Raw genomic sequence first — 25,900 nt, 5'->3', positions numbered from 1 at the left:
TGTTTATTTTATGCATTTATATGCCACTGTATAAAGAGCTTTGGTATGAGACCAAAAACAAGTAAATATTTCTACAGAAAGGCAGATCAGTAAGAAAACATAAAACGAATCATGAAAATAGTGGCAAAGCTAAAGCAAATTTAGAGCAGGAGCAAATTAAAAGGCCCAAGGAAATTAGAAAGGGCTTTTCCTGGTACTGAAATGACCTCAGAGTAGGCGAGCTTCTCTGGGAAAGGGAGTTCCATTGATGGTGTGTCACAAATAGAGCCAAATGCATATAATTAAAAATGTGGACACTGGTGGCTCTTTGCTGTTGTGTTGCTTTAAGCCTTATTTTTCTGCCGCATTGATGGGCTTGATCATATATAGAGCAATAACATCTTCTGCGATGACTCTGTGTGTTAAGCTTTGGAAAATCTGAAACAAACTCTTCTTTTATAAAAGCTGTTCTTCAGCAGTGCTCTATTTTAAAATCATGTAGGTGTTGCGTGCAGCTGGCTTTTTCTAGAATAAATAAGAACTGGAGCCCCAATCTTCTCAATTGCATAACTAATGAGTAATGAGTCACAGAGGATAATGAAATACAGTTTTCTCTGCACTTGGTATTCTTACACAGTTATCTGTCCTGGTTTGCCCACCCCACAGAATAGCAGTGTTTTCAGTGAGCGTTCTTCACGACGAGAGGATAGTTATCGTTGCTGAGCAAAGGCCGGACTCTACGGAGGAAGACAGCTTTCAGTGGATGAGCAGAGTGCTTCAGGTACAGTTGCTTAAGCTGTAATCCGCAGGGTCAAATGGAAAGTTCAGGTGGCCACACTTTCCCTGGAAACATGAGCCTAAATTTATCCATCTATTGCCACTCACATACAGAGGTGAGACATCAATATACAAAACAAAAGCCATATTCTCACTGCCACCCAATTAATCCTTCTGTATCCTCTCTGGAATCTTCCACTGCACAAAGAGTCATATTCTTTGTTTGGACAGGCTTTAAGAGTTAATTTTAATTCTCCCCCACCGCCTCTTGGAACAAGCGACTTCTTCTCCCCTGTCTTCTGATTAGAGTAGCAGTAACCGTGCTGTGGACTTGCATGAACTTTAAGAAAAATCAAGGAATGGCGTGTGAAAGGTGGTTTTTCGTGCTGGTGGAAAATACACAGCAGGGTAAAGGTAAAGGGACCCCTGACCATTAAATCCAGTCGTGACCGACTCTGGGGTTGCGGCACTCATCTCGCTTTATTGGCCGAGGGAGCCGGCGGACAGGTCATGTGTCCAGCATGACTAAGCCGCTTCTGGCGAACCAGAGCAGCGCATGGAAACGCCGTTTACCTTCCCGCTGGAGTGGTACCTATTTATCTACTTGCACTTTGTCGTGCTTTCGAACAGCAGGATACGAAGCACAAAAGTGATACCAGCCTTGCTTAGTGGCTCTTCATTTTTTCACTTTGGTGTGGAGAACTCGCTTCAGGTCTTGGGTTCCCTGCAACCCACAGGCTTAAGCACCCTCCCTACTGTATGTTTGCACAGAAGGTGCCAGATATTGGTGGTTGCATATAAGGTCCCTTGACACATGTTTCTTTTTTGAGGCCTTGTGCACTCAGAGAGAGCATGGGAAGTTTTATAAATGTGGCAGCATAGCATTCCAGGTTCTGTTGCATACTTGATTGAAAAAAGAAAATGCTTCAAAGTGGTTTTGTTTCAAGTGTATTGAACCATGTGGGGTAATGAGAGTCATAGCTCATAGGTAGCATGGTACTGAGTCGGGGAGGTGGGAGTTTTTAATTGCCTTGTGCATTTAACTTCACATTGTATTTAGTAGTGTGCCCTATAGTAGCAAGGCTGAGCAGAATAAAGCAAGTCATAATTAATTCTGTTTACCTGGGTGGTGGTCTCTCAGCCTTTATTGTGTCACATGGATTGCCTTTGTAATCACTTTTGGTAGAGGTCCCTTTTAAGTAGAGGAATTCTGCAGGTGAAGTAAGTTTCTTTACTCATGCTTCAAGAAACATTGATGGGAAATCAGAAATGCTCCCTTGCTAAATCAATGGTTGGAGCTAAGGCTGGATTGGTGAGTGTGGCAGGAGCTGGATATCACTGTCCCCTGTCTTAAGTCATCCTGGATCCCACAGAGAAAGCGAGACAGGCCGGATGTTGCAGGACCACGGATAGCTCCAATTGAGCAACTTGCTCTGATAGGGTTAAGAGCAGTCTGAGCTTTTTTAAGCATCCGCCTCAGTTCTGTATCCTCCCTTCTGGTGCACTCCTTGCAATGCAGATGGCTCAGGAGAAGGTTACAGATCCTAATGCTATGGAAGTTTGCTTTTGTGGGCTCTTGTCTATCAGCCCCAGACACAGTGGTCTTCCAATCTCCATGAGCAGGCTTGAAGCTCTGGACCTGGTTTGATTCCATAGCTGGAGGCGCCTGCAACCTCAGACTCTGAACCTTGATCCCTGCTAGACCTTTGGGTCATTACAATGACACTCTGGTGGAATCCATGAGTTTATTGCATATTTGTCAGTGTTGGGACACACAGGCTCTCTTGCTTTATAGTATACACCATATTGTGCTCCTTGGTGTTGTCTAAAGCTATAATACTTTGAATATGTGTGCTGGTAAGAGCAAGGTCTCATTTGTTATTGTGAGGACCACCAGTAAGTTTTGAGATTCTGGGCAGTTTTGAAGAAGCTCGTTGTATTCCATAATCGGCATACTTTTGACCTGGAAGATCATGACGGAGAGCAGACCGTTCATCCAGGATCATCTTCTACAGCTTTCATACAAAACAAAAAATTTTTTTTCTTCCAGTAGCACCTTAAAGACCAACTAAGTTAGTTCTTGGTATGAGCTTTCGTGTGCATGCACACTTCTTCAGATACACTGAAACAGAAGTTGCCAGATCCTTCTATATACACAAATAGTGAGCTAGTAAGACTTAGACAGGAACATGTTCTTCTCTTTCTCTTGCCTCTGTAGCAATTTGAAATCCATTATTGTAGGAGGATATACATACATACATACATACATACATACATACATACATGGTGAAAAAATCATTGAAGTAGGCTATTTCCGCTTCAGTATACAAGACTGGATTAAAATCAAATTTAGTTTCTTCATAGGTATAATTAGTCTTGGCTTGTAGTGCACGGCTGATGTGCACAGTGACTAAGGAGCCATGGACCATTTGGTTTTGACATGTTTTGTGTCTCTGAGTTTGCTTATTTGAGATCACCAACTGAGTAATCTTGACAGTCTCAGACTTTTTATACTTCTACCTTGAATTCACAATACAGTGGTACCTCGGGTTACATACGCTTCAGGTTACATATGCTTCAGGTTACAGACTCTGCTAACCCAGAAATAGTACCTCGGGTTAAGAACTTTGCTTCAGGATGAGAACAGAAATCGTGCTCCGGCGGTGCGGTGGCAGCAAGAGGCCCCATTAGCTAAAGTGGTGCTTTAGGTTAAGAACAGTTTCAGGTTAAGAACAGACCTCCAGAACGAATTAAGTACTTAACCCGAGGTACCACTGTACATTATTAGATACACATGACATTATTGTTTTCGAGCAGGCATGTCCAATAGGTCAATCGTGATCTACTGGTTGATTGCATGCATGGGTGTCTCAGGTCGATCGTGGGCTGAAGGAAAGTGATCTCCTGGGTGTTCCTTATCTCCCTCCCCTTAAAAAAGCTCAACAACTTTGGGTAATCCTCCCATAAAAAAACTCAACAACTCCTGGTAATGACAGTGGGTGGATCACAGCCAGTATTTTTATACTGGGAGTAGGTCGCAGTCTCTTGGGAGTTGGACATGCCTGTTTTAGAGGGTAGAGAATTTCCAAATACCTTTTTACAGCTCCTCCTTGCACACCTGACCTTGCATTAAATTCCATTTTTTAATGTTTCTAGGCTATAGACAGTATTCATCAAGTGGGAGTTTACTGCCTAGCCCTGGTACCAGCAAACACACTCCCAAAGACTCCTCTGGGTGGAATCCACTTATCCGAAACGAAGCAGCTTTTCCTCGAAGGAGCACTGCATCCCTGTAATGTGTTGATGTGTCCACACACCTGTGTAACAAACCTGCCTAAACCAAGACAAAAACAGCCAGGTAAGCTCAATGGCTCCATGAATAATAGGCTTACTGGATACTTTAGGAACATTGGAAGCTGCCTTTCTACTGGGCCAGATCAGTGCTCCATCTAGCTCAGTATTGTCTACAGTGATATGTTGATTAGTCATTGAGACACCGACTTTAGTACATAGGTATTGCAGAAAATTATTCTGATCCAATTGAAGATACAAGCTGTTGATGCTCCTCTGTGAACTTGCTGCATGTTTCCCTTGCTACTCAAAAAAGTCATTGGGCTGTGGTGTTTGTTGAGCCTCCCAGCAGTAGTGGAAATCTGGAAAGGCTCACCTTGATGAGAAGGAAGGAGAGGCTGCTGGGCAGTAGGCTTTTTATTGTCGTGTTATCTTGGTTCATCTAATCTTCCCTGCTCCTCCAGCTCTAGGGAGATTAGCTGAGAATGATAACTAGAGGTAAAAACTCACTGGTCAATGATGTCTCCTTGCCTGTCAGGAGTTCTTCTTCTTCTTTTTGTAAAGCTTCTCTAACTTTCCTCCACCTCTACAAGTCATCGAAATTCTGTAGATGGGAAGCTATCTTTTCTTATTAACATATGCTGGGTAGAAGAGTCAAGGTTCTGGCCTCACCTTAGCCATATTGGTTGACCTCTTCTTCAGGGGTGGAAATGTTTTTATGTTCTTGTTCTGTTGTCATCTAGGTATATGTGTGTCACTTAATGAAAATGCTTGTCAGTCATTCTTGTTTATTATGGTTGTATAGGAATATCAAGGGAAAACCTGCCCACAAAGGGAACCTATTCTGTTGTGTGCTGAACATTTGCATCTAAAGTAGGAGATACTTAGTGCATTTAGCAAGTTTTAGCACGTACTGTTTTGCCGCATATAGCGGTTTGAGTTTTGCATTGTTGTACTTGCCTGTTGTTGTTGTTTTATTGTACTGTAAACATCTTTCTATAGAAATTGGCCCTGCCTCTGTGATGGTGGGGAATCTCGTCTCTGGAAAAAGAATTGCTCAGGCAAGTGGCAGAGATTTGGGTCAAATAGAAGACAACGATCAAGCCAGAAAGGTAAAGCAGATAACCTTCCTTATAGGCTGTGGGGCTCCACAGAATGGCATTGTTGTTGTACGATACGTGCAGCGTTTATTGGACACATGCGGGCAAAGTCAAAACTGGAATAGAAGTTTTTTTCTTGTCATTTCCAGATCTCGTAGTAAGGTTGCAATTTGCTTTGAACACATTCTGGAAAAGCAGGATAGAATTACTTCAAATAAATGAATAAATTCTAAAAGCCAGGTTTCACTGAACTGATGGTTGTGTGAACAGGCCTCTATTTCATTGCCAGTATATGATACAGAAACCAGATGTGGCTATCACTTTATAGCACTTGCAGACTTGATTCTAAAATGCATATTTTTTTTGTCTTTGAGAATCTTTGTGTGTGTGTGTTTATGGCTGACGTGATAATTGTTATGAATAGTATTCAATTTTAAAGTTGCCCCAATAATTCCTATAAATGTTCATTGAATATATCTCTTGGATATATTGTTTCCTGTTCATATAACCCATGCAGGCGTATCTCACAGTCTTAAATGGTTTTAAGCCTCTTAAGACAATAGAGCATTGCTATGTTGATTGATGAACAAGATGTAGTACAGCAGTTTATTTTAAATTCTTGGCTTTAAAATACTTATATCCTGCCTTTTCAGTTTTCCATTCCCAAAAGTATTAAGCTTATTCCTCCACAACGATATATGCATGTGTATAACTGGCAGCTGTGTCCAAGAGGGGAAGGGGCAGGTCTCTAAAAATGCTTTTAAAAATGTTTAATAGAGTATTATGCTTCTTACCTCTCCTCTCCTCTCTGATGTTGTCTTCCTCACTGCGCACAGTTCCTGTTTCTCTCAGAAGTCTTACAATGGAGAGCACAAACAACTCCTGACCACGTGCTTTACACACTGCTAAATTGTAGGGTAAGGATATCTGGGTTTTATTTACATTACTGAGGTATCCTTTGGGCAGGGGCTTCGAACACAAAACAATTCCCTTTAAAGCCTTAAAATAACAAATCCCAATAAAATTGTCTAAAATTGACTTGTACCCCAAGCAGAAAAAAACATTTATAATACTTGTAAAAAACTTCAAACTTCTGAAAGTGTTCTTGGGAATGCGGTTTTGTCACTGTGGAGCTTTCACTTAGAATGCCTTTGCTAATCTTATTTCCACCATGGCAGGTTTGTGCATGGATTGTACAGGCTAGAATATAATAATGTTTGCTTTCTCTTTGCACCATCCCCTGCCCTTCTTCTGCTGTCAGCCTGCCTATTAGGTGGAGCTGCTTGTTTTCTTAGGTTTCAGTGCAAAAACTGTTGGGGGGAAATCAGTACATTGTGCTTGAACTCATCACATCCTGCCTTTGCTACACTCTAGGCCTGCCTTTAAAAAATAAATAAATACCCACAACTGTTCAGAGGTAGCCAGATCACCCTGAGATCCATTAACTTTATTAACTGTGCAATTATCATCTTCTCAGGTGATGATGTGACGATCATGAATAGCACCAAATCCTTCATTTGCAACTTATCTTCAATTGGGTTCCCCCCCATCAAACATTCCATCTAGTCTCTATGATTAAGCCATTTCAGTACATAAAAGCAGTCGATGCATGATAATGGAGTGTGCCACCGTTCTATTGTGCAGTGAACACTTATCTTTTTGAGGCAGATAGTTAAATAAATTCTGGAGTTATGAGAGAGAGAGAGAGAGAGAGAGAGAGAGAGAGAGAGAGATGTGCATTATGAATAAGAATTAGTTTCTTCAACAGTTGGGAGGATGTGTGTTTACATTTAGAAATTTGAGGAAAATAATAGCTTCAGGTGCTTCAAAACGTGTGACATTCCTTCTGATAGTTTTTTGGTTTGTTTCTTTGGACATTCAATTTGAATACTTTTTTTATTGCCTGTAGAAGCTCCCAGTTGTGATGGGGACTGAAAACTGTGGTTTCCAGTTAAAACGTGAAACCCAGATGCCACAAGTACAGGCTCTTCCTCTTGCTTGAATTGGGTGGAGAATTCCCCAGCTGCCCATTTACTGAATCCAATCATTTTTCTGCCACGAGGCTGGCAGGGAGGGAGCAGTTGTATATGTGTCTGTAACTTGAAACAATCTGAGGCTCGTGGTTCAACTTCAGTGCCCTTCCTCCAGTTTCCATTTCTTGAATTTAGCTTGTGGGGCATGGGCACGGTCTCTTAAACAGCCTCTTGAACTCTGTAAGGTACTGGGAAGTCTGTTCGCTTTACTATTAACAACAAATATATGAGGTCACCCAAGTTGTCTTTGTGGAATCCACACGTGTTTGGGAATTTGGAGCAATGTGGGGGTGGAATAATAATAGGAAGTAGGCCCAGAAACAACTCAAAAGGCATGGATTGTTCAAGTGAGCACATGGTGAGGCCATCTTACTTTATTCAGTGAATTTATTACGATTCCATATAGTATTCTCTCTCTCCCCACCCGCCTTCACCCACACAGCCACCCTCTCATTCTGAAAGAGAGAAGAGCCAGTGTCTTCCATGCAGACAGTGTCCAGTAATCTCACTTGCTTCTTCCCTGCTCCAAAGCCATTCTGAGAGGAGTTCCAGGCTCTGGCAGTAGAGAAGAGGAGGCAAAAGATGGCCTCACTCCCAGAGTTCAGTGAGATTTGCTTTGGGTCTGTGCTTGCTAGGTATAAGCATACAGGCATGTCAGCTTAGTCCTGTGGATCGCTCTTAGGACCAGTTGAACAGAGGAGCAGGAGATCTCCCTCTGATTCCATGTTTCTTTTAACAGATATAGCATGAAGATGAGTGCAAGAACCTGCCCCTGGGGAGGCTACGTATTTTCAATTTGGCCCGAAAATGAAGGCCAAACCAAATGTCTTGGCCCTGGCTTTACCATATATGCCAAGCTATTGGATTGTGGTGTCAGCCTTGCCTCCCAACTGAGTCTCTTTGTGGGTGGGTGGTTGAGATTCCCAGAAGCCCTTCATTCTTGTAAAATTTTATGTGATGTGCCAGCAGTTCCCACACAGTGTGGGGGATTGCTGCCCTGTTCCTTCTCTAATAAGTTTGGTGAAGACAAACGTTTTCAACGCAAGCTCCCTCTTTTGTCCCCATTCAACCCTCTCCTGAAGCCATTATGTTGTTAGCTGAGTTCGTTCCAATGTGCAAGTTAATGAACTTCCAGGAACACCCCTTTTAAGCAGGCTTTTTTTATTTTTTTAGGATTGCTGCATTAATATGCAGGCATGAACTACTGAGCAGCTATAAGGGTAGAAAGCATTGCTGCCTCTGTCTTGATGTTAAGCTGATTCTGATGAGTGATTTGGAAGGCTCTGTTTAAACCACTTTCTTCTCAAAATGAATCCAATACTGTTTTTAACCTGAGCCCATTCTATGATTGAGGTCCCATCATGTTTATTACAATGTCATTAAGAGTCTAATATGGCCCAAAAGCCTTCTCCACTGCCCCATTCCTTTTCCAGCACTTCCTTGGTTCTTGGGGAAGCAATCAATAGGCCCTAGATGTTGTTGTCCATATATCTGGCTGCCAGTGACCAGGGGAAAATGTAGTTCCCATGGGTCCTAGCTAGGATGCCAGGATCTACAGGAGCTATGTTTTCCTGAGACTTCTGGTGGTCCTGGACAGTACTGCACAAATGTATCAGCACCTAGGGTCTAATGGAGGCCCCATAGGGATGCCTCCCTCCTGGTGTAGCTCTTAGGCAGGCACCCCCAAACTTGGCCCTCCAGATGTTTTGGGACTACATCTCCCATCATCCCTAGCTAACAGGACCAGTGGTCAAGGATGGTGGGAACTGTAGTCCCAAAACATCTGGAGGGCCGAGTTTGGAGATGCCTGTTCTTAGGTCAGTGCGCCTGGCTGTTAACCAGAAGGTTGGTGGTTCGAGTCCATAAGGGACAGCTGTGGGCAGGATTCCTGCATGACGAGGGGTTGGACTCTCATGATCCCTTCCAACTCTACAGTTTTATGATTCTGTGAGGAAGGCAGCTGAAAAGCTTCTTCCATGTAGTCATCACATAGTAGGCCCGAATCTTGAATTGGGTTTGGGCTCAACTTGTGTGTGGTGGTGTGTGGTGTTAAACACTTGGTTTTCATCGCTGTGCTTTTAAAAAGAAAAGGAAAACTTCAATCTCTCTGCTTCTTTCCCAATACAGGGGACAATAGCAAACTCTCTAACATGTGTTCAGCTACATAAACGAGCTGAAAAGATAGCCGTTATGTTGATGGAAAGGGGACACTTACAAGATGGCGACCATGTTGCTTTGGTCTACCCACCAGGTAAAGAACAAAAAATGTGTTTTCAGTGGTGATTCTTAAAGACTTTGTAAGTAGAGATGCAAAATTTAGTCAATATGCTGACTGAAAGGCTACAAACACGTGCATTTAATTTATAGGGCTTTAGTGGAGTCATGATCAATTTTCCCCACTGCTCTTTATGAAGCTTTGGCATGTCTGACTTTTATCTGGACTGCAGCAATTGATTTCAATTAAACACGTACCCTTAAAACCAAAGCCTAAATTGGGCTGTTGTTGATGTTGGGATACTGCCAGGGAGATAAAGTCCATCTTGGCCCCCAAGCTCGGTGCCGGACGATCCATCGACCTCCCGTAGTCAGGCAATATCAGCAATTCAGCGACACTAAGCCTCAGGCTTAGTGCACACTATATCAGCAGAATTCACACAGCAGGAAGTTGCACAAGCAGAGAGCAGAACATGCATATTTACAGTTTATTAGGCATTGGTCAGAACAAAGAAAAGCATGACCGTCTGTTCCGACTGCTCAGGCAAAACAGGCCAAAAACGAAACGAACTTACAACATAAACATCCTGTGAGACAGGAACTTACGCAGGCTGTTATACAAACATCCTGCTCCCTTTTAAGGTGGAACGGAAATATCCTAACATCCTCCCCCTTTCCGTGTAACCTGTAGTACCTGTGGTTCAACCCAATTGCAACCTTTGTGCGTAAACCTTCAGTTGTTCTCTGTTAACAACCTTAGACAACAGATCAGCAGGAATTTCATTTCCTGGCATGTAGGACACCTGAATGAGTCCTTTCTGAATACACTCTCTTGCACGATGTAGCTTAATCTGCAAGTGCTTGGTCCTTTGCTTGCAACTCTCTGAGTTCAGCAAAGCCAAACAAGATCTATTGTCTTGATACACATGTATAGGACATTTCACAGAAACCCCAATGTCCTTAAACAGTTGCATCAACCATTCACAATCCATGAGTGAAAATGACAGAGCATTGAGTTCTGCTTCACAGGAACTTAGGCTAACTGTTGTCTGCTTTTTGCACAACCAGTCAAACAGGCAGTGATTGTACATGTAGCATACTCCAGAAGTGCTTGTACCATCCGTGGTGTCACTTCCAAAACTTGCATCTGCAAAGATTTCAAGACCTCCAGTCTTCTGACTGGTGAACCTCAGCCTGTAGTGCATAGTCCCTTTCAAATAGCGGGCTATGCGCTTCAGAGCTTTCCAATCCTGAACAGTAGGATTGTTGGCATGTCTGCTAAGCAGGTTAGTGCTTACAGCAATGTCAGGTCTTGAACATCTAGCAATGAAATTCAACTTGCCTAGAATGCATCTGTACAGCGTTGTGTCAGAAAACGCTTCAGCAGTACTATCTACCTGGTAACCTGTCACCATCGGTGTGTCTGCTGGGTTTGCATCAACCAAATTCAACCTGGTTAATACATCAGCAATTTTCTGTGTTTGGTGTACCAGAAAATTACCTGCTTGGTCCCTCTCCACCTGCAGAGAAAGATAGTTGGATACCTCACCAAGATCCTTCATGTCAAAGTGCTCCTTCAGCTGAGCTAGGGTGCTTTGGTAAAAAGCCTGATTCTTCCAAAACATCAGAAGATCATCAACAAAACATAAACAATACAGTTTGTTTTGCCCCTCCTCCTTGACAAACACACATGGATCAGCTTTGCCCTGGTGAAAACCTAGAGAAAGCAACGTTTCAGTGAGTTTTGTGTTCCAACACCTGGCACTCTGCTTGAGACCATATAAGGATTTCCGCAGTTTACAGACCATTCCCTTCTGTATCTGCATCCCATCAGGTGGAAGCATGTACAGCTGCTCGTTCAAAATCCCGTACAAAAAAGCTGTATTTATGTCATGATGGGAAACACGCAGTTTCTCCTCCGCAGCGATCTTGAGCATCAGCCGAATGCTCTCATATTTGACCGTGGGTGAGTAGGTCTCGTGGTAATCCTGCCCTGGTACCTGTGAAAAACCTCTGGCAACCAATCTGGCTTTGTGTCTGACAACCTTGCCATTCTGGTCTGTCTTGGCCTTGAAGACCCATTTGCTGCCAACCAGTCTCATCCCTGGGACTACCGGTACCAGTTCCCAAGTCTGGTTCCTGTTTAAGGAATCAACTTCAGCCTTCATGGCATTAAGCCAAGGCTCAGCATCTTTAGAGGTTAACTCCTGGACCTCTTTGAAGCTTGAAGGTTCCCACACCTTCTCTGAGCTACTAAGAACAGCAGTTGCCGTCTTAGCAAACTCATCAGCAAATCTCTTTGGAGGTTTGCCTTTGGTCGCCCTTTCAGACCTGCGAACTAGACGCAAGTCTTCTTGACTCATCTCCTCTTTCTTAGGAGAAAAATGACCAATGGTGAACAGTGGTTCTTCCAGTTCATTGTCAGACTCATCAGATGGTCTGACTGAGGCCTTTGCGCTCTTGTAGTCTGCTGTGTCATCACTGTCACTGACAGCAGCAGCAGCGCCGCCCACTGAACTGGAATCCGAACTCTGATCATCATCATCCTCCTCATCATCCTCAGTTTCCTCAGCTTTCTCAGCATGATCTGCTTTCTTCACATCACCTTCATCCTCCTCTGGGTAACTCTGGAAAATTCCCACATTTTCCCCCCACTTAGGATTGTACTCAACACTCCTTGTGAACTTTATGGATTTAGAGTTAGTCATCCATACCCTGTATGCACCTTTTTCGTACCCCATGAACAAACCATGTGCCCCACGCTTCCCAAGCTTGTTGCTTTGTGGGGTGTGTACCCACATGTCAGAACCAAAGATTCTCATGTGTTTGACATTAGGTTGCTTACCAAACATCTTCTCATAGGGAGTGCAGCCAATAGGTGATGACAGTCTCCTGTTAAAAGTATAAACAAAATTTGCCAAAGCCTCCCCCCAAAACTTCTCAGGGAGATTGGCATCATGCAACAAGGTTTTTATCCCTTGCAGCAACGTTTGATTTGCTCTCTCCGCAAGCCCATTCATCCATGGCGATCTAGGCGTTGACAAGTCATGCTGGATTCCCTTCTCAGTCAGGAAAGCTTCAAACTGCTGAGAAGTGAATTCCCCGCCTCGATCAGTAAACAGACAACCAATACGTTTACCATGAGCATTCTCCAACCAAGCACAGAATGCCTTGAACTTAGGAAATGCTTGCGATTTCTGCTCGAGCATAAACACATGAATGTACCTGGAAAAAGAATCAATTAGAACCATGAAGTACCTTGCTCTACCCAAAGAGGGTGCTAGAGGACCTACCAGGTCTGCATGAACTAGCTGGTAGGGTTTGGAAGCCTGCCTGCTAGACTCCTTGCCTTTTGGAGCAACCTTCACCTTGTTCTCTGCACAAGATACACATTTCATGTGATATTTACAAGGTTTGATGTCCAAACCTTCAACCAACTCAGGCATCTTGGCTAGCGCTTGCCAAGAGAGGTGACAAAATCTGCGATGTGCATCGTGAATGCAACCTGCATGAAGAACCTTGTTAGTTTGTGCAACACAACAAGTATCAGCATTAGACATAGCAACACCATTGTCATCATAAGTTAGACAGAACAAACCATCCAACAACTTTGCATGCCACATGTCCTCTTTGCCTTTTCTGATGACACAGATAGTCTTCTTGAAGGATACCTCAAAACCACGCCCAGTCAGCTGTGGTACACTTATCAAATTGTCCACAGCTCCTGGAACAAAAAGAACATTACTAATCGTAGTATGCAGACTTTCAAGTTTCACAGTCCCAACTCCTGTAGCTTGCAAAGTCCTTCCATCAGCCAGCTGGACCTCTCCATCTTGAGGTGTGAAGGAGATGAACAGATGGCGGTCTTTGGTGAGATGGCGCGTGGCCACAGAGTCAACAATAAACCTGGCCTTCCCCTTCGAAGCAGATTTGCTGGCAAACAAAACCTTGTTTTCCACCAGCGTGGGCTTTTGCAGCTTGCCTTTAGCCTTTGGTGAAGCTGTGCCAGCAAACATAGCCGTGTTTTCCACTGGCGAGGGCTTTTGCAACTTGCCCCCCTGCTCCTGGCCATCAGACGTGCCTTTAGCCTTTGGTGGAGCTGTGCCAGCAAACATCGCCTTGTTTTCCACTGGCGTGGGCTGTTGCAACTTGCCCCCCTGCTCCTGGCCACCTGCAAGCATCTTGCTCTGTTTACATCTGGTCTTCCGGCCTCTGCAAAGGCTCTGACCTTGGTTCCCACGAGAAACAGAGCTCTCAGCTGCCGACTCCTTGGCTCCCTCTGGAGGCTGGAATGCTGCCTGGGATGACATCACAGTCAGCTCCCCCTGCAGCTTGCAACCGGTGCCTTCGGCATCTCTGCATTCACTAGCATTCTGGGAAACAGCCAGGACCTCCGATGCATTCAAACACTGGGCTGGGATTATTGGCTGGTGGGCCTTTTTCAAAGCATCCCACATATCACGTGCCGTGAGATTTCCAGCAAGCGTCTTTATTTCCTCCAGAGAGACGGACAAGACTATTACGTCTATGGCTCTCGAATTCTGAGCCTGCCATCTCCCTGTCAGAGGAACTGGAGGGGCTTCACAGACAGTATGCCAGACTCCAAACTGACGCAGCAAACTCTCACACCATTTTGCCCAGCTCTGATAATTGTCCCAATTTAATTTTGGGCACTCAGCAGCTTCAGAGGCTTGGAAAAACTCCATTCCACCTCTTTGCTTTAGCCGTGAGCCTTTATGCGTTCTAAGACTTCTTATCTCGGCAGCCCATAAATCACGATGCCTCTGGCTCGGCTCCCAGGCCAATTAGTCTTTGCCGGACATCAAAGGCCTTCTTCCGCGGCAAACAGAAAAGCCTCTGCTTTCGCTTTCCCACACATACCTCAGCAGTCTGTCGCAGTCTTACTCTCCTGCAAGTGCCGTGAATCTGGGCCCATAACCTGTTGTTGGGATACTGCCAGGGAGATAAAGTCCATCTTGGCCCCCAAGCTCGGTGCCGGACGATCCATCGACCTCCCGTAGTCAGGCAATATCAGCAATTCAGCGACACTAAGCCTCAGGCTTAGTGCACACTATATCAGCAGAATTCACACAGCAGGAAGTTGCACAAGCAGAGAGCAGAACATGCATATTTACAGTTTATTAGGCATTGGTCAGAACAAAGAAAAGCATGACCGTCTGTTCCGACTGCTCAGGCAAAACAGGCCAAAAACGAAATGAACTTACAACATAAACATCCTGTGAGACAGGAACTTACGCAGGCTGTTATACAAACATCCTGCTCCCTTTTAAGGTGGAACGGAAATATCCTAACAGTTGAAACCTACCACCACCTTCAGAAAACTCTACACGATAATAGTGCTATTGAAGAACAAACTATAGCAGCCTCATATGCTCCAAAATATGAGGTGAGAGCGAGCTGAATTTATCCCTCAACTAAAAAAATAGTTACATCAGCAGTCTGCTAAATGGAGCCAAATGAGTACACACAGGATGATAAACAATGTGAGTCATAGTGAGATCAGACCCATTGAAGTCAGAACAGTGTTACTCACAATAGATCTCACCTACAGTCTTTTCACAGTTAACTGTGAATGTATCTCATATATATGTGTACTTGGAAGTTAGTTGTAATGGCTTCAGTAGGGCTTGCTCCCAGATAAGTGGGTGCAGGATAACAGCCTCAAAGCCCCTCACTAAGACGCCAGTAATGGTTGTTACAAAATAGTTATTCAAAGTCTTACTTCCATGAGATGTTGCAAAGTATTTCAGTACATTTTTATCTGAGCCCATGATTCTCTGACGTTCTTCAGATGTGTGTGCTTTTGTTTTTAAAAGTTGTTTTATTTCATTGGGGATTCTGGAGTGCAATAGCGTGCAAGAAAATGATTGTGTCTTGCAATGTTCAAAAAATTATTTTGGACATTATTTTTATTCATTTAGAAGATGTCTGTACTGCTCTTCAGAACAAAACTCTCAGGGCACATATAAAATTCAGTGTATAAACATACAAAGATTACAGAACAACTCTCTGTTTATCCAAACAGATGAATAAAATTCAGCACAATGGATAAAACCATAGTTAAAAGCAGCTTACACTATATGCTGGATTGCTTGCTGAAACCAAAAACACCCTGCTTGGCACCAAAGTGATATCAAAACTGGTGCCAGGCAGTTGTATCTCGGGTCATGGGACAACATAATTTCAGATAGCAGGGAAATTCAGAGAATTATCTTAAAATCTGTTTTAATTTTAATTAGCTGTTTGATGGCATCCATGAAGGCTTCAGAGTGTATTGTCTTTAAAAAGAGCAGCTCAGATCAAAACGATTGGAGAAGCTTAAGAAACACTAAAACAGGAAAGATGCAGGTTTCCTGAGGTCTCTCCACTGTTAATATAGGCTCATTGATGTTGTTTCAACATAGTATTTATGCTGGGTAAATTACTTTCACTTTTGTGTCTACACACGCCTTCAAACGTGAACGTCATAATCAGTTTCTTCTCCTTCTCTTCCTCCTCCTCCTTCTCTTTCTCCTCCTCCTCCTCCATCATGCAGGTATAGATCTGATTGCTGCATTTTACGGGTGTTTGTACGCAGGCTGTGTGCCAATAACAGTTCGACCTCCGCACCCCCAGAACATTGCAACAACATTGCCTACGGTCAAGATGATTGTGGAGGTCAGCTGACTAGTCAAAATGCTTATTTAAAATTTTTGTATCTGGGATCCAGTGGTTTCCAGGCATGACTATAGATTTTTTTGGGAGGGGTTATATATAATGTATACAGACACCCTTTTTTTAGTTTCAAAAGTTGGGTGGGATGGGGAGGAAAGCTTCTCAAGAAGCACAAACCATGGTCCAGGTGTCTACTATAACCAGTCTGAGATGGCTTCAAATCCTCACTCAGTAATTTTTTGGTCATGTTTTCTGCATTTATAATAACATTGAATAAAACTATTATTATTAAGTAATTATAATTTATTATAATAATTATTTTGCAAAGGCATGAAAAGGAATTTTACAATTCAAAATACTGAAAAACAAAGGAAAGAGTTACAAAAGGCAAAACAGTAAAATGGTACACATGACTAAGGCCAACTCTATGGCCTGGCCTCCTCCTTTTGTGATTTCCCAGCTGAGTTTTCTCATGTTGTTCTTTCATCTTGACCAGGCTTCTTCAACCTCAGCCCTCTAGATGTTTTTGGCCTACAACTCCCATGATCCCTAGCTAGCAGGACCAGTGGTCAGGGATGATGGGAATTGTAGTCTCAAAACATCTGGAGGGCCGAAGTTGAGGAAGCCTGATCTTAACCTACCTGACAGAGCTGTTGTGAGGATGCATGGTTATTACAATTCCAAAAATGACGATGTGTGTGGGTGGAAATGTGCATAATTTTATTATCCCTTATTTTGCGTAAGGTTTTCCTTTTTCCGTGCATGACTGTTCTGCCATTGTAACTGAAGAAGCTTTTCTTCAAACAAGCTAGTAGGAAGCTTTAAATATACAGTGGTACCTCGGGTTACATACGCTTCAGGTTACAGACTCCGCTAACCCAGAAATAGTGCTTCAGGTTAAGAACTTTGCTTCAGGATGAGAACAGAAACTGGGCTCCAGCGGCGCGGCAGCAGCAGGAGGCCCCATTATCTAAGGTGGTGCTTCAGGTTAAGAACAGTTTCAGGTTAAGAACAGACCTCTGGAACGAATTAAGTACTTAACCTGAGGTACCACTATCCGGTTATGTGAAACGGTGGCCTCATAACCATTTTCATGTGAGGTGATTTTGATGTTATATCTCTTCTTCTTTCCCCTCGAAACCTACAGGTGAGTCGCTCTGCCTGCTTAATGACGACACAATTAATATGTAAATTGTTGCGGTCACGAGAGGCGGCAGCAGCGGTGGATGTCAGAACGTGGCCCCCTATCTTAGACACAGGTATGCGCTGTCCTCTGAGGCCCCTCTTGTTTCTAAGTATTTCAGCTGCGTTTTGCAGGTGCTGCGGGAATCATGCCTTCCTTTTTCTCCCCCAGATGATTTGCCAAAGAAGCGGCCTCCTCAGATCTACAAACCTTCTAACCCCGACATGCTGGCTTATCTCGATTTCAGTGTATCCACAACTGGAATGCTAGCAGGGGTGAAGGTAGGGACGACGCTCCCCAAAGCGAATGTGAAACACGGTGTGCGAGCTGGGGTGGGGAGTATGGGTGGAATATTGTAGCGGTGTGGATAAGGAGAGCTGGTCCAAAAGTGGACAGGGCAGGTGCTGCACCCTGGACCCATGTACCGTATTTTTCACTCTATAGGACTCACCGGACCATATGACGCACCTTGTTTTAGAGGGGGAGAACAAGGGGGGGAAAATCTCCCCCTCTCTGCTCAGCGCCCTTTCAGCGAAGCGGCAGGAGAAACGGAGCCCCTTCCATTTCTCCTCCCACTTGGCTGAAGGGGCGCTGTGCAGCTCTTCCTCTTCTGAAGCCAGGAGAGTCTTGCTCTCCTGGCTTCAGCGAAAGGAACCTGCGGAGCGCAGCGGGAACTTGCGCTGCGCTCCGCAGGCTTCAGGCAGCTATCCCTGAAGCCTCCAGAGCGAGAGGAGTCAGTGCGCACCGACCCCTCTCGCTCTCCAGGCTTCAGCGAAAGCAACACGAAGCCTCCAGAGCGCGAGGGAGCGCTCCCTCTGCGCTTCGGAGGCTTCACGTTGCTATCGCTGAAGCCAAGGATCCTGCATTCGCTCCATAGGACGCACACACATTTCCCCTTAATTTTTGGAGGGGAAAAAGTGCATCCTATAGAGCGAAAAATACGGTATTTACAAGTGAAAAGAAGATATATGTACCAAGGCAGCCCAAGTTGTCTGCATGCAGTCTGCAACAGGTGCCAAGTCCAAAGGCAACTCTTTCTTGCACACCTTCCTAGCATCACAGGGGGCATCGCAGCTCCAGGCCAGACTATATGCAATGGGACAAGCCTATTTTCTGATGCGTTGTTGTGTATAAACAATACTGGGGAGTGAAGAACGTACGTGAAAATGGGGAACGAAACCCTCCCCTCCCCCTTATCTTGTCATGTTTTGTCGCTAGAAGCACTTTCCTCCCAGCACAGAGCTTTCCAGTACCAGAAGTGAGCCAGGTTGGAGAATTATACTGTTTAAGCAACAGAACGCAGTGCAGGAAATGTGAAAGAAGAGGCAGTTTCTGAATCTGAATTTATTCCATTCTGTTGCTAATCGGCTGTAAGCCCCTTTGGTCCACTGATGCCTCCTCCAATTGAATGGTGATCTCCCAAGGGCTCCCCCAGATCCGCTAGCTCTTCATTCTTTCTGGGGAACTAACCTGGGGCTTCCTGAGTGCCAAAGCATGTGCTCTTCCCACTGAGCTATGGCTGTGCCCTTCTGGCATTCCGCACCCCCTCGCCCTTGCTCAGTTGAAAGATGTAGCCCATTTTCTCTTCAGTGCTGCACATAATTTCCAGCCTTCCTGAAGATAACCTAGAAATCAAAGGCACTGATGAGTCACACTCCCTTCCTTTTCTTTACTTAGTTGATTGAATATACTCCTTGGGAAACACATTAATTTTCATTATCTATAAATGATTCTGCATGTGTTTTTGCGGGTGGGATGTAAACTGATGCTTATTTTTACCCATCCTATTACCGTCTTAAGGCCTGGCGGTGGTTCAGAAACAAACCTCTGGAACGATGCCGTTCGTCATCTTAATTACTGCCCTGTTACCTTCTTCCAGATGTCTCATGCAGCCACTAGTGCCTTCTGTCGTTCTATTAAGCTGCAGTGTGAGCTTTATCCTTCCAGAGAAGTTGCAATCTGTTTGGACCCTTACTGTGGACTTGGGTTTGTCCTTTGGTGCCTCTGTAGGTAAGTTCCGCTTCTGGAGCCTTCAAGTATCACCAAACAAAATGTTGCTGCTATATCTATGTGTGTGTAAGAGAGATGAGAGAGAAGGGACCAGCCCCCAGATGATGTGACCAGTGTGTGTTTCAGAGAAGGGCATTGTGCTTGTTTTGGTGAAGGGCAGGCTAGATGTACAAATCATCAATAAAAGAATGGATGGATACTGCTAGAAGCAAATTTGACAACAAGCCCATCCTGGATCATGCAGCCTGCACTAAATGTAGACATTAAAGCCGAAACCTAAAGAAGCACCATTGTATCTTTTTAACGGGAACAAATGGGACCTTCAACAATGGAAATGAACCAAGGGGGACCTGCAACAAAGTGTTGCAGTGTAGAATGCTCCTTTTCAGTGTTCTAGCCATACGCTTTCCCAAGATACATGATTACAACACGCACCCACCCATTTTTTTGGTTTTGCTCCCCTGCCCATCACTCAGTCAGCATTCTGGGGCCGCTGAACATGCTCAGTTCCTTTTTTTATATTGAATATCAAATCAATTTGTAGTAAAAACAGCATCGATCACACTTAGATCAATCACTCACAAAAAGAAAAGTTGAGCAGGGACACTGTCAAATAACTGAATCATCGAATGCATCATCAAGGCTTCAGCTATCCATGACATAGCATCTCCATAAATAACCACGAGCGACTGGAGGTCTTGCATTAACACCACTTCTACTTGCACAGTTGATATATGGGAAGCATACCTTAGCAAAAGGATTATGTTTAGTTTGACCTCTAACAACCCTTCTGTGTTGCCTTAGGTGCCCGGAAAAAGCCAAATCCCAAACTTCACTTTGTCACCCAGGCAGAGATGTTCCTTTGTTGTCTTTCCAGTGGGTGGCAATCTTTAAATGGCCAGTGGTAAACAGCATGGCAATTAGGTCCTTATGTATGATGGAAGAGGTCTAGATCCATGACAAAAGGGCTCAGTTCCTTATTGAGCTGATTTGTCTCCTCACATAATTTTTAAAAAATATCTCCATAAGAGTCCACACTTGGAGAATGAATCTATGAGAAAGCCCTCTCCTGGGCCTGTTTATGTAATACTTTGCCAGTAGGGTTGTATTCATGATTAGATAGGGATCTTGCAAAGCTAGAGATCTTGTGTTCCTATCTTGTACATAATTTGTACATACAGTATGAATTTAAAGTAGGGAGAAAGTATGATATAGTTAGATATTATCTGTTAATCCAGTATGTTAAAAAAAAAATAGACTGTTTCTCCATAAACATGTTTGGTTGTCCAATACTGGCTCTTCAACAATACGTCAGTTTTATTTATTGATAAGGGGTGGTATTCAACTTAGTTTTACTGTTAAGTAGACCCACTGAAATTAATGGACCTAACTTAATCATGTTCATTAGTTTCAGTAAGTCTACTTTCAATAAAACTTAGTTGAATATCACCCAAGATTTGTTACCCAGCCTTCACCGTAAGCCTCAGGGCAGATTACAGCAATAGAAAATGCAATTATGAAACCAGATAAAGTCATTGTAATTATAGCCTACATAAAATTGTTCCAAATGGAACAGAACGATTATCATTACTATGATAGTCCGAACTCCATCAAACTTCTCTGCTATTGTTGGAGTAGTGTTCTGTTTCCATATCTTTGCAATGCAGATGTTTGCAGCTGTCAGTAGGTTAGCCACTGTCAACCTCTAATGCTAGATGCTTTAAATAACCTAGAAGTAGAATTTTGGGTTCCAGGGGGTAAGAAATACCCTGTCATTTCATTCATTATTTGTTGCCCCAAAAGCATGTATTACTGGAGATCACCAGACTATGTAGATGAAATTTCCCCCCAAATATCTGCATCTGTAACATTTATCCTCAGTTCCTAGATATATCTGCCTCAGTCTTTGTGGGGTTAAAAAGTTTCCTTTCACATCTGCTGAAATCAAATTGTGCAAGATCTCTGCCATTTATTTTGACTCATTAATAGTCACTCCTCGGTTTCTGTCCCTTTGCCATTTCCTCATAAATATATCTGGTTTGTTTGCCAACTCCAGAATCATATTATATGATTTCCCTGTTAATCCCTTATTCTTAGTGTCCGATCATAATGCTTCACATTTGCTTGCCTGCCTCCCTTGAATATTTCCTGAGTAATGCAGTTACGGCTTCTCTCATCTGAAAATACTGAAAGAGAGGTATTACAGCGCCCATAGCTCTTGCAATTTCTTCATAGGACATAATGTTGCATCCATTCATTATATCTTTAATGGAATCTAGGCCCCGCTGAAGTCATATGTTCGTATTCCCCAGCATGCCAGTTGAAAACAATGAAACATTTAGGTGCATTTTGTTTATTGCACCCAAATACCTCGCTGCTGTACTTTTGTTATTGTTGAAAACTCACCTGTTCTACCCAGTTTTCCACCAAAGAATGTGCTCTATTTATATATAAAAAAGAGAATATGTGATATATTGGATGCTTTAGTGGTAGGTGGGAAAAAAACACCTTTGTGAAGCATAGGAAGAGAATAAAAGATAAAGCCTGATTTGTTATTGGAGAGATTATCGCGCTTGGAAATTTTGACTTTAGAACCTACCTGGTTTACTGCCTCATACATTTCAACTAGTTGCTTTCAGTGTGAAAGGGAGAATGTGCCATTCATATAAAACAATAGAAAAACTCTCAGCGGACTCATATTTGTAGTAAGATGAAAATTCCCTAAATTCAGATGCCTTCTCCCTGAAAATTAAGACAGTCTTCAGGAGGTGTTTTTGCCTCATACCTCAAAACATTTGCAACTAACCGTGCCAAATTTTGGCACAGCACACATTGAAGCCTCATGCAGCTCATGAGGCTTCAATGTGTGATGTGCCAAATTTTGGCACGGTTAGTTGCAAATGTTTTGAGGTATGAGGCAACAAGTGAATCCAGTAGGCTGCATCTCATTTCCATCTGACCTCTCTGGAAAGTGCAGCATCAAAGGCTACCGCTTTGCGGAAGAGACAATCTATAAGGGAACTACCAGTCTGACTTTTAACACACAGAAAATGCAAGGGGTGTGTTAGCTGCTCCCTCCTGCTTGTTGGCTAGGATTGTTCATAAGTCTTATGTGTGTTTGTAATGAATTCTGAACTCCGCTCACATCCAAATATTGGAGATAACATGCAGTGCTTTCCTTCTGCATATGCAAAGGTATAATACAAACTTGAGCTCATCTGATTAACCTGATTATGACTTTGATGTCAGTGCCATCAGTCGCAGGTGCAGCAGAGTAAAACGTGATTGAATCCCCACCTACCTGGGGGTTACAATCTGGGCACAATCAGCCAAAAACTAACTGCCTATCCTGTTGTAGATGCTATGAAGTTGCGTTGGCCTACTCCACTGTGATGTCCCAGAATGCAGCATTCTGAGACTTCCAAACCACTAAGGAAAACCTGCTTGGAGCATGGAGTCAGCCCGTTGGTAAGTCTCGAGTATATTGCATGGTTTTGCAAAGTTTTGCTTTTGTTTTTATTTTATGTCCTAAAGGGTATAAAATAATAATGAAAAGAAACCTTGCAAAGCAGAGCAATAGACCTTTATAATAATCATCATCACTATCTCCAGATTCCTAACAATTGGCCACACGCTCCAGCAGGGTTTCCTGGGGATCGTTGTCAAAGATTGATGCATTCTGAGCACAGCAATAGTTGTCAGGCCAACGTGAGTTCATGGATACTTGCGTTTCCCGCCCCCCTTTTAGCTGTTTGTGCTGAACATGTGTTGTTGGAATTTATTGTGATGTGATTTCACACTACCCTAATATTTTCTTTGCAGCTTGTCTCTTAATCATTTACTTCAAGTAGATACTGAGTTTTGGTTATTGTTGTTTTTTTGGACTGTCTAAAATGTCTGTTGTGGTACCCCAGCTATGGAATGCTCTTTCCAAAAAGACTCATCTGGTGCCAACTCAGATGGCTTTTGGGGCTCCAGGTGAAGACATTTTCATTTGCCCCGGCCTTTTGATGTTATCTATTTCAGATCTACTTTAATGCTTTAAGTGTTACTTATTACATTTTGAGACTTTGCTGCTGCTGCTGCTGCTGCTGTTTTAACATACTGATGCCGTTGTTTATGTGTTAATCTGCGAACTGCTCTGATGGTTCTTGGGACTGAGGAGCAGGATATAAATACTTGTAATAATTTATTTCCACTGTTGTCAGACCTTTTCCTTTGATAAGTTCTCTTGCTGAAACTGAGGCAAGGGACAAAAAAAATGGACCTAATGGCTGAAGGGGGAAGAGCAGTAAATCAGTGATAGAGCAAATGTTTTATATGTTAAAGGTCTCAGATTCAACTCTGGCATCTCCAGATAGAATTGGGAAAAACTCAGGAGCTGAATTCTGGAGAGTGACTTTCAGTTACTGTAGACCAGAGATGGGAAACCTGCGACTCTCTGAATGTTGTTGGACTACAACTCCCAGCAGCCCCAGCCATCATGGTCAGTTATCAGGAATGATGGGAGTTGTAGTCCAACAACATCGGGAAGCCCATAGGTTCCCCATTCATAGTGGAGATAATACTAAACGACATAAACCAATAACCTGAGTTAGTATAAGGCAGATTCCTATGTTCCTAATATCTAGAAGTCTAATGCTCCTAAAAGCCACAGCCTTGCCTTCTTGTTCCTAATCTCTACCTGAGCTTCATTTTACTAACTCTGGTCAATTCCTGTGATCGTTTTGATTAAGTAGTTTATAAGTTTGCCTCGCGTCCACACGTGAATGTCCTTCATTTGATTTGCTCAAGGGCTTATAAATTGCAGCTGAGCTCCGTTCAAAAACAGTGTGTTTGCAGCAGCAGGCAACTTGAAAGTTGTATCTGTGGTGTTTTGAGGAATGGTGGCTCATTCACACATCCATATCAAGTGACGTGTGTGTGTGAGAGAGAGCTATGGTAAGAATGACTCGTGTTAGCCCTGATAGTCGCTAGACAGTGGCCGTTTTCAGAAAACACCAAGCTAGATAGGAAAGTGCCTTACACCAGATCATTCTGTCTGCCAGTCTAGTCCAGAATTGTCTGCTTAGACTGGCAGCAGCTCCCCAGGGCTTCTGAGAGAGCTACTTCCACATCACCTACTACCTGATCCTTCTAACTGGGGATGGCAGGGACTGAACCTGGCATCTTCTGTGTGCAAAATATATTCTCTACCAGTGAGCGACGGCCCCTTCTACGAAGCTACCTGTTGACAGTTACAGTTACCTCATGAGAAGGATGGTGGCGTGAACTGGTCACTCACTTGACCCACGCTTTGAAAAACTCCCAGTGGCATCCCATGAGTTTTCCCAAGTGTAGCAGAAGGAAGGATTTTTCAGGATTGTAAAAAAAAGTTGGATATGGTGAGATGCTGTAGCACTAACTAGACACTATTGCCCGAACTTGTGTAGGAGAAATGGGGCTGCATGTGTTAGCCCTGCCTGCAAAGTCCCCACGCATGCCGACTCCACCCATGGTCTTCCCCAGGCCATAGGCAAACTCGGCCCTCCAGATGTTTAAGGACTACAACTCCCATCATCCCTAGCTAGCAGGACCAGTGGTCAGTGATGATGGGATTTGTAGTCCCAAAACACCTGGAGGGCCGACTTTGCCTAGGCCTGGTCTTCCCACATTGAGCAGTAAGAGGTTTCCAAGCATCTTTGGGCGAACACACATTGCATCCTTTGCACAAATGAGAATTGTTGACAGTTCAGGTTCCCATTCATTCATGTGGAGGATTATGATGGGCTTTTGCCAGAATGGGCTTAGGAACTTTTTTTTCAGACCGGAAGATTAGACTCGGAAGGGACAATGAGGGTAGTCTAGTCCAGGAATCTATTGCCCAAGGTGGTCCTCGAATCAAAAACCCTGAGATTAAGAATCTCATGCTCTACTAACTTGAACTATCTTAGGCCCTATACTTGTATTGAGATTCCCTGTTCAGGCTTTGTGCAAGAGCTGAGTCAACTCACAGGGAGGCTATTTCAACAGGGAGTAAGTAGGTAGAGTGAATGGCATTGGCAGATCACCATAGACAAGCTTGCATCCTCACGCACTCTTGAAATCACCCTTTCTGCTATTGACAGAGATTGACCTCCACAAAAGCAAATTTAAAGCACCCCCCTATTTATAAATATATTTTTTTTGTCATTTTGATTTCTGCCCTATGGGATGTACTGCTGTGTGTCTCTTGAAGCTACAAAAAAACAGCTTTCCTTTTCAGCATATACCATTGTCTGGTCTTTTGGTACAGATTTCCAGTCGTGCGTTTAACAAATCTTATATCTTTGCAGCGTTTATTCAGGACACCAGTCTATTTTGATTCCTCCCTCAGAATTGGAGACCACGCCTGCCCTCTGGCTTCTGGCTGTGAGTCAGTACAAAGTGAGAGACACCTTTTGCTCTTATTCCGTCATGGAGCTATGTACCAAGGGTCTTGGTTCGCAAACGGAATCTCTGAAGGTGAGGAACCCAAGCGCTCCCTTTCCCTTTGCCTTTCTTCTTTGTAGGCAGCATACGTACGAGCCGAATGCGTTCAGTGAGAAGAAATGAGTCGAGGAGTGAAGTGAGAAAAATCTTTGAAAGAGCGAATAGAATAATTCCTCTTTCCAGGAAGT

The 25,900-nt window shown here is 43.5% G+C and overlaps 1 protein-coding gene across 4 annotated transcripts in view; it reads left to right on the top strand.

Annotated features, from left to right (window-relative positions):
- The window catches only part of DIP2C (disco interacting protein 2 homolog C), a 295,768-nt gene that overhangs the window by 241,089 nt on the left and 28,779 nt on the right, over positions 1-25,900 (top strand). For all 4 annotated transcript variants that reach the window (XM_053359327.1, XM_053359331.1, XM_053359330.1 and 1 more), the window contains 10 exons: positions 646-760; positions 3,913-4,114; positions 5,050-5,159; positions 5,984-6,064; positions 9,308-9,431; positions 15,951-16,072; positions 17,217-17,328; positions 17,424-17,533; positions 19,132-19,262; positions 25,577-25,745. In XM_053359327.1, coding sequence (XP_053215302.1) covers positions 646-760; positions 3,913-4,114; positions 5,050-5,159; positions 5,984-6,064; positions 9,308-9,431; positions 15,951-16,072; positions 17,217-17,328; positions 17,424-17,533; positions 19,132-19,262; positions 25,577-25,745 — 1,276 coding nt within the window. The remainder of the gene's footprint in view (positions 1-645; positions 761-3,912; positions 4,115-5,049; positions 5,160-5,983; positions 6,065-9,307; positions 9,432-15,950; positions 16,073-17,216; positions 17,329-17,423; positions 17,534-19,131; positions 19,263-25,576; positions 25,746-25,900) is intronic.

The sequence above is a fragment of the Podarcis raffonei genome, chromosome 12, assembly GCF_027172205.1.
Source record: "Podarcis raffonei isolate rPodRaf1 chromosome 12, rPodRaf1.pri, whole genome shotgun sequence".
Classification (NCBI taxonomy): domain Eukaryota; kingdom Metazoa; phylum Chordata; class Lepidosauria; order Squamata; family Lacertidae; genus Podarcis; species Podarcis raffonei.
Note: the sequence above shows the minus strand (reverse complement) of the source record. Positions and strands in the feature narration are given on the sequence as shown.